We start from the raw sequence: 14,071 nt of genomic DNA, 5'->3' as shown, positions 1-14,071 counted from the left end.
TTTCTTTGATAAAATCAGATTTTTAAGCCAAGCTATGACATAAGATCAAAGTAGAATACCGAAAAGCTGCATAAGTGTCTTCAAAATGGAAAAAGAGAGCAAGGTGGAGCAAAGGTCCTAAGAAGAGGCTTGTGGTGGGTCCCTGTGCTTTCACATAAAAAGTTAATGTTAGAAAAAAGTCTCTGTTCATAACTTCGGAGAACTCTGATGGAAATAAGAGCTTGCTGTATTCACTTACTGTAAGTGAACAGAGTTCAGCTCTCAGTTTGAAGGGTAGATCTATGATACTTAAAGACAGCAAGCATCTTGCTGGTTTTCCTTGACGTGTTATTGCACTCCCATTAGTAATAATGGTTGTATGTACAAAGCATCTATAAACGCTGTTTTTAGAAGGCTGCCATTTTAAACTGTTGGACGAGAGAACGGATCTGAGTGGCTCTGTTCAAACTGGGTTTTGTACGTGCCATGTTCTGCATGTTGCGTGCTTCTGACTGCAGCGTGGTGACCTAACTGCAGTGCTCACGTGGCTGTAAGTGTATAATACTCATACTTGTGGCCAAGGTCTGTTCTTTGCTTGTTTTTCCTTTTTGAGACTGTGCTCAGGTACTGCACAAGGCAACGTTTCTTGCTTCTTCAAGTAAGCAATTAAAAATAGGATAAAGTATTGTCCTGTTCTGATACGAACACAGAGAATTTCAGTGCAGCACCAAGGAACTTTTCCTTCTCAGAAGCACTGTAAGAAGTAGAGCTTTTCTTGTCACCTTTCATGGGCAGAGGGTAGGACAATATTCGGAGCTTGGTGTCTACAAGGTAGGTAGCAAGAGCTGCTGCAGTCCTGTCCCAGCCTTACATGCTGGCTGCTCTTTTTTTTCCCTGCAGATATAGTACAGAACTGAGGGATAAATGAAGGGACAGCAGTGCTTTGCTTTTGCTATGATTTTGGTGAGTGCAAGAGTTGCACTGGGAGCATATGTTCCGCTCTGTGCTATTCTTCTGGGAAGTGAAGGATTGAGCTTTTCTGACCTCTTTCTCCCCTTTTTCCTTCGTGCAGTGGGTGGAGAGATCCCCCTGGACATGCGGTTAGGCGGTGGACAGCTGGTGTCTGAGGAGCTAATGAACTTGGGTGAAAGTTTCACGCAGACAAATGACCCATCACTGAAGCTCTTCCAGTGTGCTGTGTGCAACAAGTTCACTACAGATAATTTGGACATGCTGGGCCTTCACATGAACGTGGAGCGCAGCCTCCCTGAAGATGAGTGGAAGGCAGTGATGGGAGACTCATACCAGTGCAAGCTGTGCCGCTACAACACGCAGCTCAAGGCAAACTTCCAGCTCCACTGTAAGACGGACAAGCATGTACAGAAATACCAGCTGGTAGCACACATCAAGGAGGGTGGGAAGGCCAACGAGTGGAGGCTGAAGTGTGTGGCCATTGGGAATCCGGTACATCTGAAATGCAATGCTTGTGACTACTACACCAACAGTCTAGAGAAGCTGCGTCTTCACACAGTAAACTCGAGGCATGAGGCCAGCTTGAAGCTCTATAAGGTAAGGGGTGGCTTTGCTTTGTCTTCCTTCACTGCCCGAGTGCTGGAACAAAGGAAGATCTCCTTTGAACCTCAGTGGATTGTGATCCTTTGGAGACAAGCTGCTCAGCTCTCTCCAGCAGGACCCAGTTTCACTTGTGCAATGCAGGCTTTTGGCTTTTGTTATTGCAGCACCTGCAGACTTTAAAGCCTTTGGCCATCAAGCATTGATTTCAGAATGCTTTATTGGGGTCTCCAGTGTCTTAGTATTGCACGTGTGTCAGATGACAGTTTATGTGCAACAAATGACATTCATTTTTGAAAATGTGCAAGATGTTGTTAGCCACGGTTTACTCCCTTCTGTAAGGTAGATTGTTAACCCATTTGAGATGCTTCAGGAGAACCTGAAGGCTTTTGCTCTTCTGAAAGAAATGGGTTATTCTGGCATGGAGAGTGCTGAGTGGAGTGAGCAAGGAGGGAAGAAAGGGTGGAAGAGGGCTGCCATCACTGTGTATTTATGCTCTGTATATGTTAATGCCAGGATCTGTAAGGAAAGTGTTGCTTGACACTGGAAAAGGGAGAAGCTGGGAAGAGAAACCTTGTGTGTGTGCACACATGATCGTGCGTATGAGCAGACAGTTTGGAGGCATTGCAGGATTTCATCCCTGGTAATACTTGGCCTGGGACTGCCATCTTGTTTTCCGTCCTCCCTTTGTGTGTTTGTTTGTTTTGGCCTCATTTTGTGTCTTTATAGCCATCTTCCTCTCCCTGACTTATTTCTCTGGCTCACAACCCCCTCCCCTTGCTGGCCTGAACCCTGTGGGCTGTAACCCAAGAGGAGCTCCGGATACAGTAAATAGTCCTTTCACTTGTGCAGCAGAATTGCTCCAGACGTTTCTATTGATTTTCACTGGACTTAAAGCTTCACCTTTTTCTCTAATCATCCCATAATGGCTTTAGTATGATCAATCAGGTACGAATTGCCATAAATCTAAGCAGCTGCATACCTTCCATTCACACATGCTATGCTGCTGATTGCCTTCTTTCTTTCACTTTTTTTATTTTTCGTCTGTCCTTTTCCCCACTTTTCTTCAAATGCAGTGAGATTTTTTTATATCGAAAGACATGTCTAAGCAGATGATATTTTTTGCTTTTTGACTGTTTCTATTATTTTTATTTATGCACTTTAAAACTTGGCATTGTGCGGTACAGTATCCCACCCACATCATGGTGCAGATACATTATCTTCCAAAACTCCTGGGATTTTCCTAGGAGCGAGCAGCTCCAGCATTATTCAGGGAGGAAGAATGTCAGCAGGACCACTTCAGAAGGCTTGCCTAGAAATGTGATTGTTGGACTTCTTTGAAATTGACAGGGAGGTGGTCAGTTGAAGAGCAGAATACAATTCTGCTGAGCTTGCCAGCAAGACCAAAGTGTCTGTGATGGGAACCAGCATAGCACAGGAGTCTAGCTCTGAAGCAATTGGGTCTTCCCTCGTGCCTCTGCTCAGATATGCAAGGGACTGAGACAATAAAATCACCTTGGAAGCTGGGGCCGTAAGTGTTGCACCAACACTTTCTAACGCCAGCTGAGGAATCAAATCTTGTGTGTGTGTCTAAGTGTTGAGTCACGTCCTGAAGCACTGATTGAGGAGCTGGGGAAAGGACCTGGTCAGCCCTGGGAGCACAGGTGAAGCAGTTCAGCTGTGGGGCCAGAAGGGACGGAGCCTGGCTGCAGCTCTTAGACCTCATTGAAGGGCTGGCTGCCACTGGGGAAGGGGCTCTGGCTGGGGATCCCTCCTTGGTGGAGTCCTTCCTGTGAGCCTCGATCTTTGGAGATGGATGAGCACTTCTGCTTTCCCTTTGAAATACCATTCTATCTGTGCTCGTCCCTTTGTTGTTACACTCCTGTGTCGCCCTTCCACTGCGTTAATCTTTCCCGTTGTAACGGTGTGGAATTCAGACCAAAAGATGCATTTGAAAGCTCTGAGTTTTGACACTTAACGTTGTTCTCTTAAATTACTAAAATGTTCAGACTCTTCATTGGTAGTGGTTTTTGCTGGAGAAGAACCAACTGGAGCACTAGGGCTCTAGACACATTGCAGCTGGAGAAAGGAAAAGATTGGAGGGCGTGCGCAAACGCCTGTACCTCATGCACTGAGGTTCCTGTAATGCTCTGCTCGGGTGAAGAGGAAATGTTGTTTTTTGAAGATCGTAAGAGGCCTGGCAGTGCTCAGAGTTGCTACAGTCCTGTTTTGCTTCTGATGTGAAAGCAGTGAAACACCAAAGAATAACACACAGAATAGTGAAATCTGTTGTGTGGTCCATACACGAGTGTAATAAAAATTTTGAATCACAGCTTGAAGCAGTGATGGAGCACCTGGGGAGAAAGCAGAGAGCTCAGGTGCATGCAGTGTACCCGAGTGATGAGAAGGGCTGGAGCCAGGATCCACCCCTCCCAGAGCTTGTTTAAGGGTTAGCAGAGGAGGTGAGGGTGTATGTTGCTGGAGATCCCTGCCTACCTGAGGCCTTCTCAGGGTAAGCAGACTCTTTCATTTGTTTCTGTGCCCATAGCTGTAGCATTCAAGCATATCCTCACCTGCTGCACCCTAGGATTTAGCTACTGTGCTGTCAGTGCTGTTCTTTCCATTGCGTTACAGCGCGCTTACTCGTGTGTCTGTATAAAGTCTTGAAATGCACAGTATGGGATTTTCTTTGTTTTGATAAACCTCAGATTATGATAAAACATAGCTTGTGTTGCTCTGCCCAACAGCTCACCTGCCTGCAATGGTAGAGGACAGCAGAAGGCAGGATTCACTGCTTGGGATTTTTAGGGGAATCGGTGCTTGACCTCTGGATAAAGCAGGCTGTTTTCTGAGTCCTCCATGCAGTGCTTGCCATCATCAGAGTGGTTGTAATGCTGTGTCTCTTTTGATAGCTGAAAAGGTGCAGTGGTAGTGGGGGTAGTTCACAGAATGGTTTCTCTTCTCTCAGGCCTTGGTGTGGTCTGCAGTAAATTGAGATTGATTGGATGTTATTTTTCCTCTTGCTAATGTAATCCATTAGCCTGGCACATGCATAATCAGTTTAGAGCACAGTTAACTGGATGTAATCGAGTTCTTCCCTGCCTGCTGGAGAAAATCCTCTCCAGATGCTGCTGGGTGAGAGTACATGCTAGGCTTATCACACACAATCCTCCTTATTCTGCTTTTTTGCCATTTTCATCTTAAATTACCTGTTTTTGGCTGCTTGCGTTGCCCATGAGCCTCTTCTGTTGCTGCTACCTGTTGCCAGAAATGTGGAGATGCTGTTACCCGTAGTCCAGTGAATCTTTCGGGCATCTCCTGCATTGCTTCCTGTGTTGGAGGAGGTTTGGTATTCTGCTGCCATCTTTGTCCTGCACGTCGTAATGGTTCTCATCCGCCCTCTTCCCATGTCAGTAGCACAGTTGCGAAGCCCGAGGAACCAGCGGGGTCTGGTGATCCTTTGTCCTCTTGTTCCCCGGAGTCCCCACTGTCCCGCTAAAGTCCTGGGGCTAAATTGGAAATTCTGTTATTTATCTGTCTTTTGCTGGGAGAATGCTATACCTGTACCTCTGCCCATGTTGTTTTGTCTCTTTTGTGAGACTGGTGATATTTATTTTCTCGGAGGAATTTCCTGGGAAGCAGGAATGCCGCTGTAAGCGCGTGATGCCGTTGCTAAGATGGCAGGAGGTGGCTGTGAGGGTTTGGGATAGATGGCAGTGGGGAGGGCTCCTCTTGTCCCAGTTAGGACAGCCTGAGAGTGCGGCACAGCACTGGGGTTGAGTTGTGCCAGTGGTTTGAGCAGGCTGGTGGGGATTGTGCAGACTCCTCACGAGTGCAGGCGTAGTGCAGCAGAAGCGAGTCTTGTGTCCTCCTGAGCACAAAAGTCTGATGCAGACTTGCAGCAAGAGGTCAGGCGTGAGTTCCCAACAGCTATTGCACAGGTGGAATTTCCAGAAGGGATCAATGCGAGAGCAAGAGCCAAGTTTTCAGGAAGCTGTAGAAGACATTCAAACCTCTAGTTCAGAACCTGTAGCTCCATCAGAAGAGGTGTAAACACAGAACAACTGAAGAAAGACATTGCTGGCCAGACTGCCGAGTGCATGCATTCAAGTTCATTTGGTGTCTTTCTTTTCTGCCTTTCCGAGTGCTAAGTTAACTCAGAGAATGAGATCTGGAGAAGGTGGGGTGGGATGGGATTTGGGCTGCAGGATGCCCTTCAGAGGGGTTCTTTGTTAGCAAGGAGGTGTGGAGCAAATGGGAAGAAGGCTCCTTAATGTCAGTACTGGAGGAACTAGCAACAATGAAACTTCCTGGGTCTGTGCTGTTGTGGAAAGGAGCAAAGATGACCAGAATGGAAGGGCAGCTGCAAACCCAGCTGGAGGTGGTGGCAGTCCCTTTCCACCACCAGGCAGCTCTTGTCTCCTACAGCCCACCGTGTGGGAATGTGCTTGTGTCCTTTGAGAGTGGAGGCTGAATAAGAGAGATTAATCTTGGGTAAGATTAAAAATGGAACATCTAGCAAAAGTCCAGGGAAGTGGCAGATAGCTGAATAGAGTGACTTATGTGAAGGCAGTAAAAACACTTTGGAATTAGCTTAATGCACAGGTCCAAGCTGCTGCAGGGCAGAGGAATGGGCAGCAGTTGCTCACCTTACTCTGAAAGAAAAATAAGGAGCACCTGGTATGATTAGCAACAGGGTTAAAATGGAAAAATACACTTTTGTGTGGCACATCGTTTGTCTGTGAACTCATTGCTGATGTGGGTTGTTATAGAGAGCAGACATGCAGATGGATTGAAAAAGGAGCGGGACAGATATGTGAGGAGCTGGTACATTGGTGCTCATTAAATGGTAATTGAGATGCAAACTCTGGCTCCATAGGTTCTCAAATAGCTGGTAGCTGGAAGCTTTGATTATGAACTGGGGAAGGTTTGTTATGCATCTGCCCTGTTTCCTCTTACAAACTCCACTGCAAGTGGCTGCTTTCTGCATGAGTTTGAAGGGGATCGATCCTTGATAGCACCCATTATGGCTGCTGTGTCACCAGTACTCCCATCTGCTGGCATCCACACTGGACAGCACGCTGCTTGTCCCTGACTCTGTTGTGGTATTGTTTGTCATCTTCAGGGGTTGGTTGGCTTTAATATGTATAAGATGCTTTGAGATAAGGCATGACAAATTGCCAGTTCATTAACATCTGGCCACTATTTTTGCATTAATGTGAGATAACAGGGCCAGAATTCTGTAATATGGCAAAGCTGAGATCTCACCCCTCTGCTTGGCTGACAGTTGGTGTTTCTGTGGGGTATCAGTGTATGAAAGCGCAATGTTTTTTCCAGGCAAGGACATTGAAGAAGATATCTTGGGTTTTCAAGTTTTAGGGAGAGGAAAAGAAAACGGAGAATTATTGGCATCACTGAGATGCAAATAAAAAGTTCTTGTCTTTTAATGATACAGGAAACTGAAGTGGAAACTTTTTTGTTTCTTTTTATTTTTAAATTTAATCAGCCTACCAGAAGTGTAGGAGATGCTCCACATCACTCCATCTGTCGTCATCTGCTGAACACACAGAATGCTGCAGGGGGGTCTGTTTGGTGCTGCTGTGCCCCCAGGTGCTGGGACCGGACAGGGACCCTCTGGGAGCATTGGGGGCTGCCAGGGCCGTGCAGTCGGTGTCACCCCGCTCTGAAGTACCTGTATGGTGTGACAGAGGCAGAGGGAAGTGTGGTTGAGGTTTGATTTGCAACAAAAATTTCCCTCGGTGTTTGTGTTTTAGGGCTTGTAGGGTCAGGGTGCCCACAGAGTCTGTCATGCATATTCCAGAGGATTTAGAGCCGTATTAACCTTTAATTTACAGACTGTTTCTTTTTGTAAGTTTATATTTTAAACTGCAGATGCAGCATCTGAGCTCTGAATTGAGAACGTGGATTTTGCTGGAAGCCCATTTAAATTGCAGATTAAGGGGGCTTATAACTGCTTTCCTACAAGGCATACACTTAACATTCCTATGGCATCTTCACAAGCAAAGATCCATTAAAAGTCTCCCCTCCAAATTGTTTTAAAGCTGGTCTCTGAAACCTTTCATTCTGCCATCCTCTGGCCTTGGATGAACTCATAATGGAGGATGAGCTTATGAACTAAAAGCACTCTGAGGACCACAGTGTGTAACTGTGGGCTGGGCACGAAGTGCTGCTGGACTCGCAGCCCCAGAAGTTCTCTGAGCTGTGCACTGTGGTCCCAGGGCTGAGAGGGCCGTGGGCTCTGCTGGGGCCAGGCGCCCTTCCTTGGCCAGCGCTGCTCCCAGAGCACTGCGGGCTCAGCAGCACAGAGATCCAAGCTGCTTTTTACCATAAAGCAACTTACGGGAGGACCGAATCCCTGTTGTCAGGTTCTGCTTTAATGCCCTACTGGGACAGCAGAGTATTTTAACACAAAAGCCACTCGCTGTCCATTTAACCCTTTCAGAAGCCTCCCTCGTAGGACTGCAGTTTTTGATTGCCAGGTTGTTCCTTCACATTATTCTGCTACTGAAGGAGGAGGTGGTGGTGTGTGTGTTTTGGGTTTTTTTTTTTGACCTTCCTTCAGGTGTTTAATAGTGAAGTAGTACAGAATTCAAAAAATTCATACCTTCTCTATATACTTCATTTTGGAAGGGCTGAAATCAAAACTATGGAGAATACTCAGTACTGCCTGCTGAATGTTTTATTTATGGCCTTTAGGCACTTAGACTGTTCTGTCAACAGTTCTCTGGTAAGTACTGTGCCACGAGCAGCCAGCAGCCTGGTGTAAAAGCAACCTGAGCAACAAATCAGAGACTGCAGCTGGAGCAGCAGCCAGTGTCTGGCATCAGGTGTCAGCAGTTAGCCCAGCACATAGCCACAGCTTGCTATAAAGCAAGGTTTAAAATTGAGATTTAGAATTGCTCAAACAGAAAAGAAAAATAAAAGCCAAGTAGTTTAAGCAGGGGCTTGACAGTGTGGAGCCTCCGATGGTGGTGGAAATGAGGACAAGTTGGCTGTGGTCATTGCTCTGATTTAGGGCTGGTGGCAGAATCTCTAGCAGACCTTCACAGAATAATAGAATTGTTTGGCATTCAGGGATCATCGAGTTTCAACCCCTGCTGTGGCAGGGCTGCCAGCTGCCAGATCAAGCACGGTCAGGTTGCCCGGTGCCCCATTCAGCCTGGCCTTGAGCACCTCCAGGGACTGGGAATCCACAGCCCCTCTGGGCAGCTGTGCTACCAGCCCTCCCAGTGAAAAACTTCCCCCTGGCATCTAATCTAAAGCTCCCTTCTTTTAGTTTCAAAACCTTTCCCCTTGTCCTATCACTATCTACCTATGTAAAAAGTTGATTTTCTTCCTGTTTATAGTCTCCCTTTAAATATTTGAAGGCCATAATGAAGTCAGGGGCATGGGTCCCTCCTGTACTGCTGGGGGAAGTTGTTGCTCCGCAGAGGAGAGTGTGGAGGGTGAACCTGTGCCAGAGATTCCAGTTGGGATCCCAAAGACCTGCATTTTGTTTTTCAGACAGTCAGCCACTGTGAGTGAAGGCTGATGCAGAATTGTGTGCCCACATACCCTCCTGCCTGCAGACATAGCACTGTAAAGAGGAGCTCCAGCCAGAAGAGCTGACTGGAGGTTTTGTGGCAGGTAATGAGGCTGTAGGGCAGGAGCCTGCTGTTCCTGTGGACCAGCAGTTGGGACTGGAGCAGCCTGGGTTGGAGCGCTGGAGCAAGTAGGTGGAGGAGATCTTTGTTCCAGGCTGCAGTTGGCAGCAGAGTGGCACTGTCAGGCTGTTTGCTCACGCTTGGTGGTGTCTGCTGCAAATCTGCATTCGATGCAGAGTGCCTTCAGTGCCATGGTCCTGCCTGGACAGTGGGTTTCTGCTGTGGGCACCAGGCTTTCAGAGTGCTGGGCAGCAGCCCTTGCTAGGTGACTGAGTGCAGCTGCAGGCTCTGATGGCATGCTCCATTAAATAATGGCTGTCTGGTAACGTTCATTTCTCATGGTGGGTTGATGGGTAAGCTGGGAAGGATGCCATTGGGTGCTTTCCCAACCTGTACAATGTGACAAGGAAAGGACTCCTGGTTTCTGTTGGGCTGTGCTAGTGCTGCCAGATTACAAGAGCTGTTATCTTCTCCCCTCCTAGATAACTAAGCTGTTTCTGAGTAAAATTTCCTAACAGCTGAACTTCTAAAAATTACTGTGAAAGTAGCATGGGAAGTTCTAGTTTTTCAGTCTCCTAAGAAATCGATAAAATAAGCAATATGTGTGTGATACATACCTCATTACTGTAGTGCTTTGTGTTCTTACACCTGCCGGTCCTTAAAACTTCTGGTCTTGGGCTGCATTGTGTGCAGTCAAGTTCTGCAATTTGAATTAGGCAATAAGTTACACTTGTGCAACAGGTTCTCCGAAAGCTGTGCCTTCAGGTGCAGTTGGATGAGCTCTGGTAAGCAGTGCTGCAGCTGTTTGAAGATACCTGTTTCCAGGTTACCTTGCCTCTCTGCCAAGGCAGCAGCTGCACTGCAGAGGGCAAGCGTGGTGCTGATGTGTGGCTGTGTGGGCTGGGGAGGGACAGCAGCACCCAGAACGCTGCTGCCATCTCATAAGTGAATACTTATTTTGTGCCTTGCTGTCTTCAGCGTGTTTGCAGGTCTCTCTGCCAAGATGTGGCAAGGCAGTGTGTTGGTGATTCCTGGTGAGGAGTGGACTCTGTCCTGTGTGGCTCTGGGGGGCCCTTAGCGTGTCTGTGCACAGGTAATTAGCAGGCATTGGAGTAGGTTGATTTATTTTTTTTTTGCAGTTGTATCAAAATTCTCCAGCACTCCTTCCCTCAACTGCACTTTGAATTCTTCCCCTTGCCGCAAGCTGCAAGGAATTAACAGTCAATGTTGTGGCACAATATGGTAAGGCTGCTGGGATCAATTTGCAGTAAAAATATTTGCTTCGGTACTGGCTTGATTTATGTAGGAGTTGTCTTACATCTCAGCTGTTATACTGCTTTTGTCTTGACACTAAAAATGCGTGTCTTGATCCCTTCTGACCCTCTTTTGCTCTGTGGTTAAAATAGAGGCATGGATTTCTAAGAAGTCCCTTTACTTGGCCATTGGAATCACCTGTGAAGTGCAGTTAATCCCAGGATCCTGATTGCTTTGCTGCCTCAAACAGAATGTGCTCTGTGGAGCAGGGTGCTGTGGCTTGGGCAGAAGCACGGCTGCTGTTGTTGTGCAGCTGGCTGGAAGTCAGATCTCAGGCAGGGGAAGTGGGAAGAGCAGAGAGCTGAGGCAGGAGATGGAGGCCAGGATGCTCTGATCTAATTTGAGAGAATGTTTAAAAAAAAAAAAAAAAAAAAAAAACCTTGCATTTTTATCCATTCCTTTCATCCTGAGGCTACAGAACCTGCGAAGATTGATGCACGTGGTCTGTTTGGTCCTCTGACCTGCTGTCCCTTCTCTTCAGATGCATAATGGCCTCCAGACTATTTCTGCCTCTTTTCCTGAATATGCATTACAGCCCTGTCCCACCCACTTCTTTCTCATGCTTGGAGAACGATAGTTACAAAGAAAATCACCTGGGGAAGTTTCAGGCAGCAGTAACAAAGCCTATTTCCACAGAGGGGAGGCTAATTACACAGCTAATTAATCCAACAGATGTCACTTTAAATGCCTGTTTCTTTGTGATTCTGTTGCACACATCACGCTGGTTAAACAGACTTTGTGGACGCTGTTCAGAATGCCTGCACAGGCTGTTGGAAATTGCTGTTTGAGACCCTGGCATGTGTTGTTAGTTTCTCAAGGATTGTATCAGGAAGCGAAGCCTTGGAGTTCAGTCTAGACTTGGCTCAAAACAAGCTGCGTGCAGAGAAACACTGCTTCGTGTGTACCGTTGGTTTGAAACATCTGATACAGCAGTGGCAAGTATTAGAGGGATTGTTTACATTCTTGCTGTGGAAGCACTGAAGAGAGGTGGAGGTGTCGGGGAGAGGAGACTGCTGCCTGGTTCTCCAGGAGCGCACTCCGGCTCGAGGAGAACACCATTTGGAAACCTGAGCCTCTCCTTTAAGGTCAGCAGTTCAAATCCAGTGCACTCCTGCGTGCCTGAAGCTGCTGTCTGTGAAATGTGGTCCGTCTGGTTCCAGCCAGCAGCTCCTGTGCCATCAGGCAGGTTCCCTTGCTGCATCTCCCCAGGGTAAGAAAAATGAATGCATGAAGGTTTCTCTCATCTTGAGCAAGTCGCATCTTGTCCAGGAGGTCATGTTTGTTATCCTCGTGTAGAGCTGAAGGTCAGTGGTCTTTGTGACATCTCCTGTCACCACTCTGAGGCTCAGTCTGCGATTCAGTCTGCTGCGTTTGGTACAAAACTGGAGAATCTGGGGCTTTTGGAAAACCCAGTGCTGGTGGTGACTTTGTGTGATGCAGTGTTTTGTCTCCCTGACGCTATTGTGAAGGCTGGTATCGCTGAGGCTCGGAGTGAAGGCTTAAGCTGTGTATCTGACCCTAGGTAACTGATGCTGTTGTTAAATACTGTCATGCTGCATCTGAACATCTCAATTTGAGACTCTGATCCTTAAATACCCCGATTTCTGGGATGTTTTCTGGGTGTATGCCCTTCTAGTTCAGCATTTTATTCTGCTTTTATACAGCTTAGTGAAAATGTCTTTTGGGAAGAAGCCATGCAGAGCTGTCTGCGGTGTGGGTCAAAGGCCCACAGCGTTGCTCTCAAAGCGTGGAATCGGAACACGCTGACACTGCTTTGGGTACCACAGGTGATGTGGTCCCAAAGATGCCCAATAGAACGGTGTGTGTGAAAGAAGCAGAAAAGGTGCAGTCCAGGGAAAGAGCATCTTTCTCGGGGTCTTAACATTATCGGTAAATCACAGTTGGCGTACTTGATTCAGTGTAATGGATGTGTTCTCATTTCCCACAGCTGATGAGGATTATATCAGCTTGGTTTAACAGTCTCATTTTCTGCTCCCAGTGCACACTTGTTTTAATGCGTTTCAGTTAATGAGGTAGAAGAGAGAATGAGGTGTTACTGTTTATGTACAGACAGCAAGTCTGTGCAGAGGGCTCTGGAGCCCGCGCAGTCCCTTCCCATTGCTCTCAAAGGGACAGCATTAGCCAGCATTTATAGAAAATTTATTGGCTGTGGTTTGTTCAGGTAACATTCTTCCCACAAGTGCATATTTCTCTCGTGCCTTCCTTCCATGCCATTGCAGGCTGCCAGCCGTGTCACCAGCAGCCCTGTAGGATGGGCTGAGCCGCACAGGATGGCTCAGGTGCTGCATCTCACAGTGGGATGAAGCAAAGCTGTGAGATCTACCTGGGTTAGAAAGTCAATGATTGCCTTGCAGCAATGTGACTGGAGCACTGCATGTGCCATAGCACGGACCAGGTCAGGGCTGCCCTGTGCTGCGTGCTGGGTAGGGGCAGCGTGGCCAGGCACTGCCAGCTGCTGTCACACCAGTCTCTGCCCTTGACAGCAGGTTGTCCTTGCCACAGAGGCAGATGCTTGCTGTGCTGTGGGCAGTGTTTCTCAGGGCCACATCCAGCCTGGTGCCCTGCTGCAGGAGTGCCTATCAGTAGTTAACGCTGTTCCCCGATGCCTGGCCAGGCACCAGCTGCTGGCATCATGACTGGGGCCAGCGCCTCGCAGCCTTTGAAGGTAGAGCTGCTGCTGGTTTAAGCGGGAATTAAACAATTACCGCGTCTTAGTTCCCCCACCTTTGGTGGATCGGCTCTATAAATTGTCAGCCCGTTGACATTTTAATGTGAATTATGTCATCTGGTATCCCCTTTGATTTCAACATGCCTTGGTTTGTAAATACACGAGCCTCTCAAAGGCTTGTGGTTAGCGTACATGCAGGAGGCCTCAGGCTTTTTGGTGGGGAAGGAGCGCAGCGTTTGTCTCACAGCTGGGTGCTGGCTCTGCGGCTCCACAGCCGTGCTCGGGGCACGCGCAGCAGCAGCTGCCCTGGGGCTGGGGGGCACTGTGGGCACGGGCAGCCCCTTTGCTGGAGCTGGGCTCTACTGCATGCTGCCAGCCCTGGGTCGGGGCCTCCCTAGCCCTGCGAGGGCACTTGGCTTCTCAGTGCCCACCGCTGGGGTCACTTTACTTCCATGGGTGGCTGCAGGTATGCCTGCTTGTGCTGTGTGTTAAGCAACCAGAGAGCAGTGCTAGAAGAGGCACAAAGAGAGTCAGCACTGCGAGTGGTTTTGGCCCTTGACCACTAAGAATCCACCAGCTGGATTCTTAGAAGTTGAGCTGATGATGATGCTTGTGCACTGCTGGAAGTCATTTTGGGGAGTCAGGGGTGTCAGAGCTAGTTCTTGAGTGTGTATTTGACATAGGTGGAGGGAGAACAAAGATTTTGGAGTCTTGCAGATGGTGTATTTCAGGTTACAAGGTCCAGGTTACAGGCTGTCTGCTGCGCATGTTTCCTGCGGTCCCCCAGTGGAGCACACCTGCTTTTATTGTTGGCATATGTTCTCACGAAACTATTTTTATTGTTTGTTTTTGA

At 47.8% G+C, this 14,071-nt stretch overlaps 1 protein-coding gene across 6 annotated transcripts in view; it reads left to right on the top strand.

The window, feature by feature from the left end:
* ZFHX3 (zinc finger homeobox 3) overlaps positions 1-14,071 on the top strand; it is a 510,916-nt gene that overhangs the window by 417,014 nt on the left and 79,831 nt on the right. For all 6 annotated transcript variants that reach the window (XM_048958823.1, XM_048958822.1, XM_048958824.1 and 3 more), the window contains one exon: positions 1,052-1,548. In XM_048958823.1, coding sequence (XP_048814780.1) covers positions 1,052-1,548 — 497 coding nt within the window. The remainder of the gene's footprint in view (positions 1-1,051; positions 1,549-14,071) is intronic.

The sequence above is a fragment of the Lagopus muta genome, chromosome 12 (assembly GCF_023343835.1).
Source record: "Lagopus muta isolate bLagMut1 chromosome 12, bLagMut1 primary, whole genome shotgun sequence".
NCBI classification, from domain to species: Eukaryota; Metazoa; Chordata; class Aves; order Galliformes; family Phasianidae; genus Lagopus; species Lagopus muta.
The sequence above is the reverse complement of the archived record's forward strand: the minus strand, read 5'-3'. Positions and strand labels throughout refer to the sequence as shown.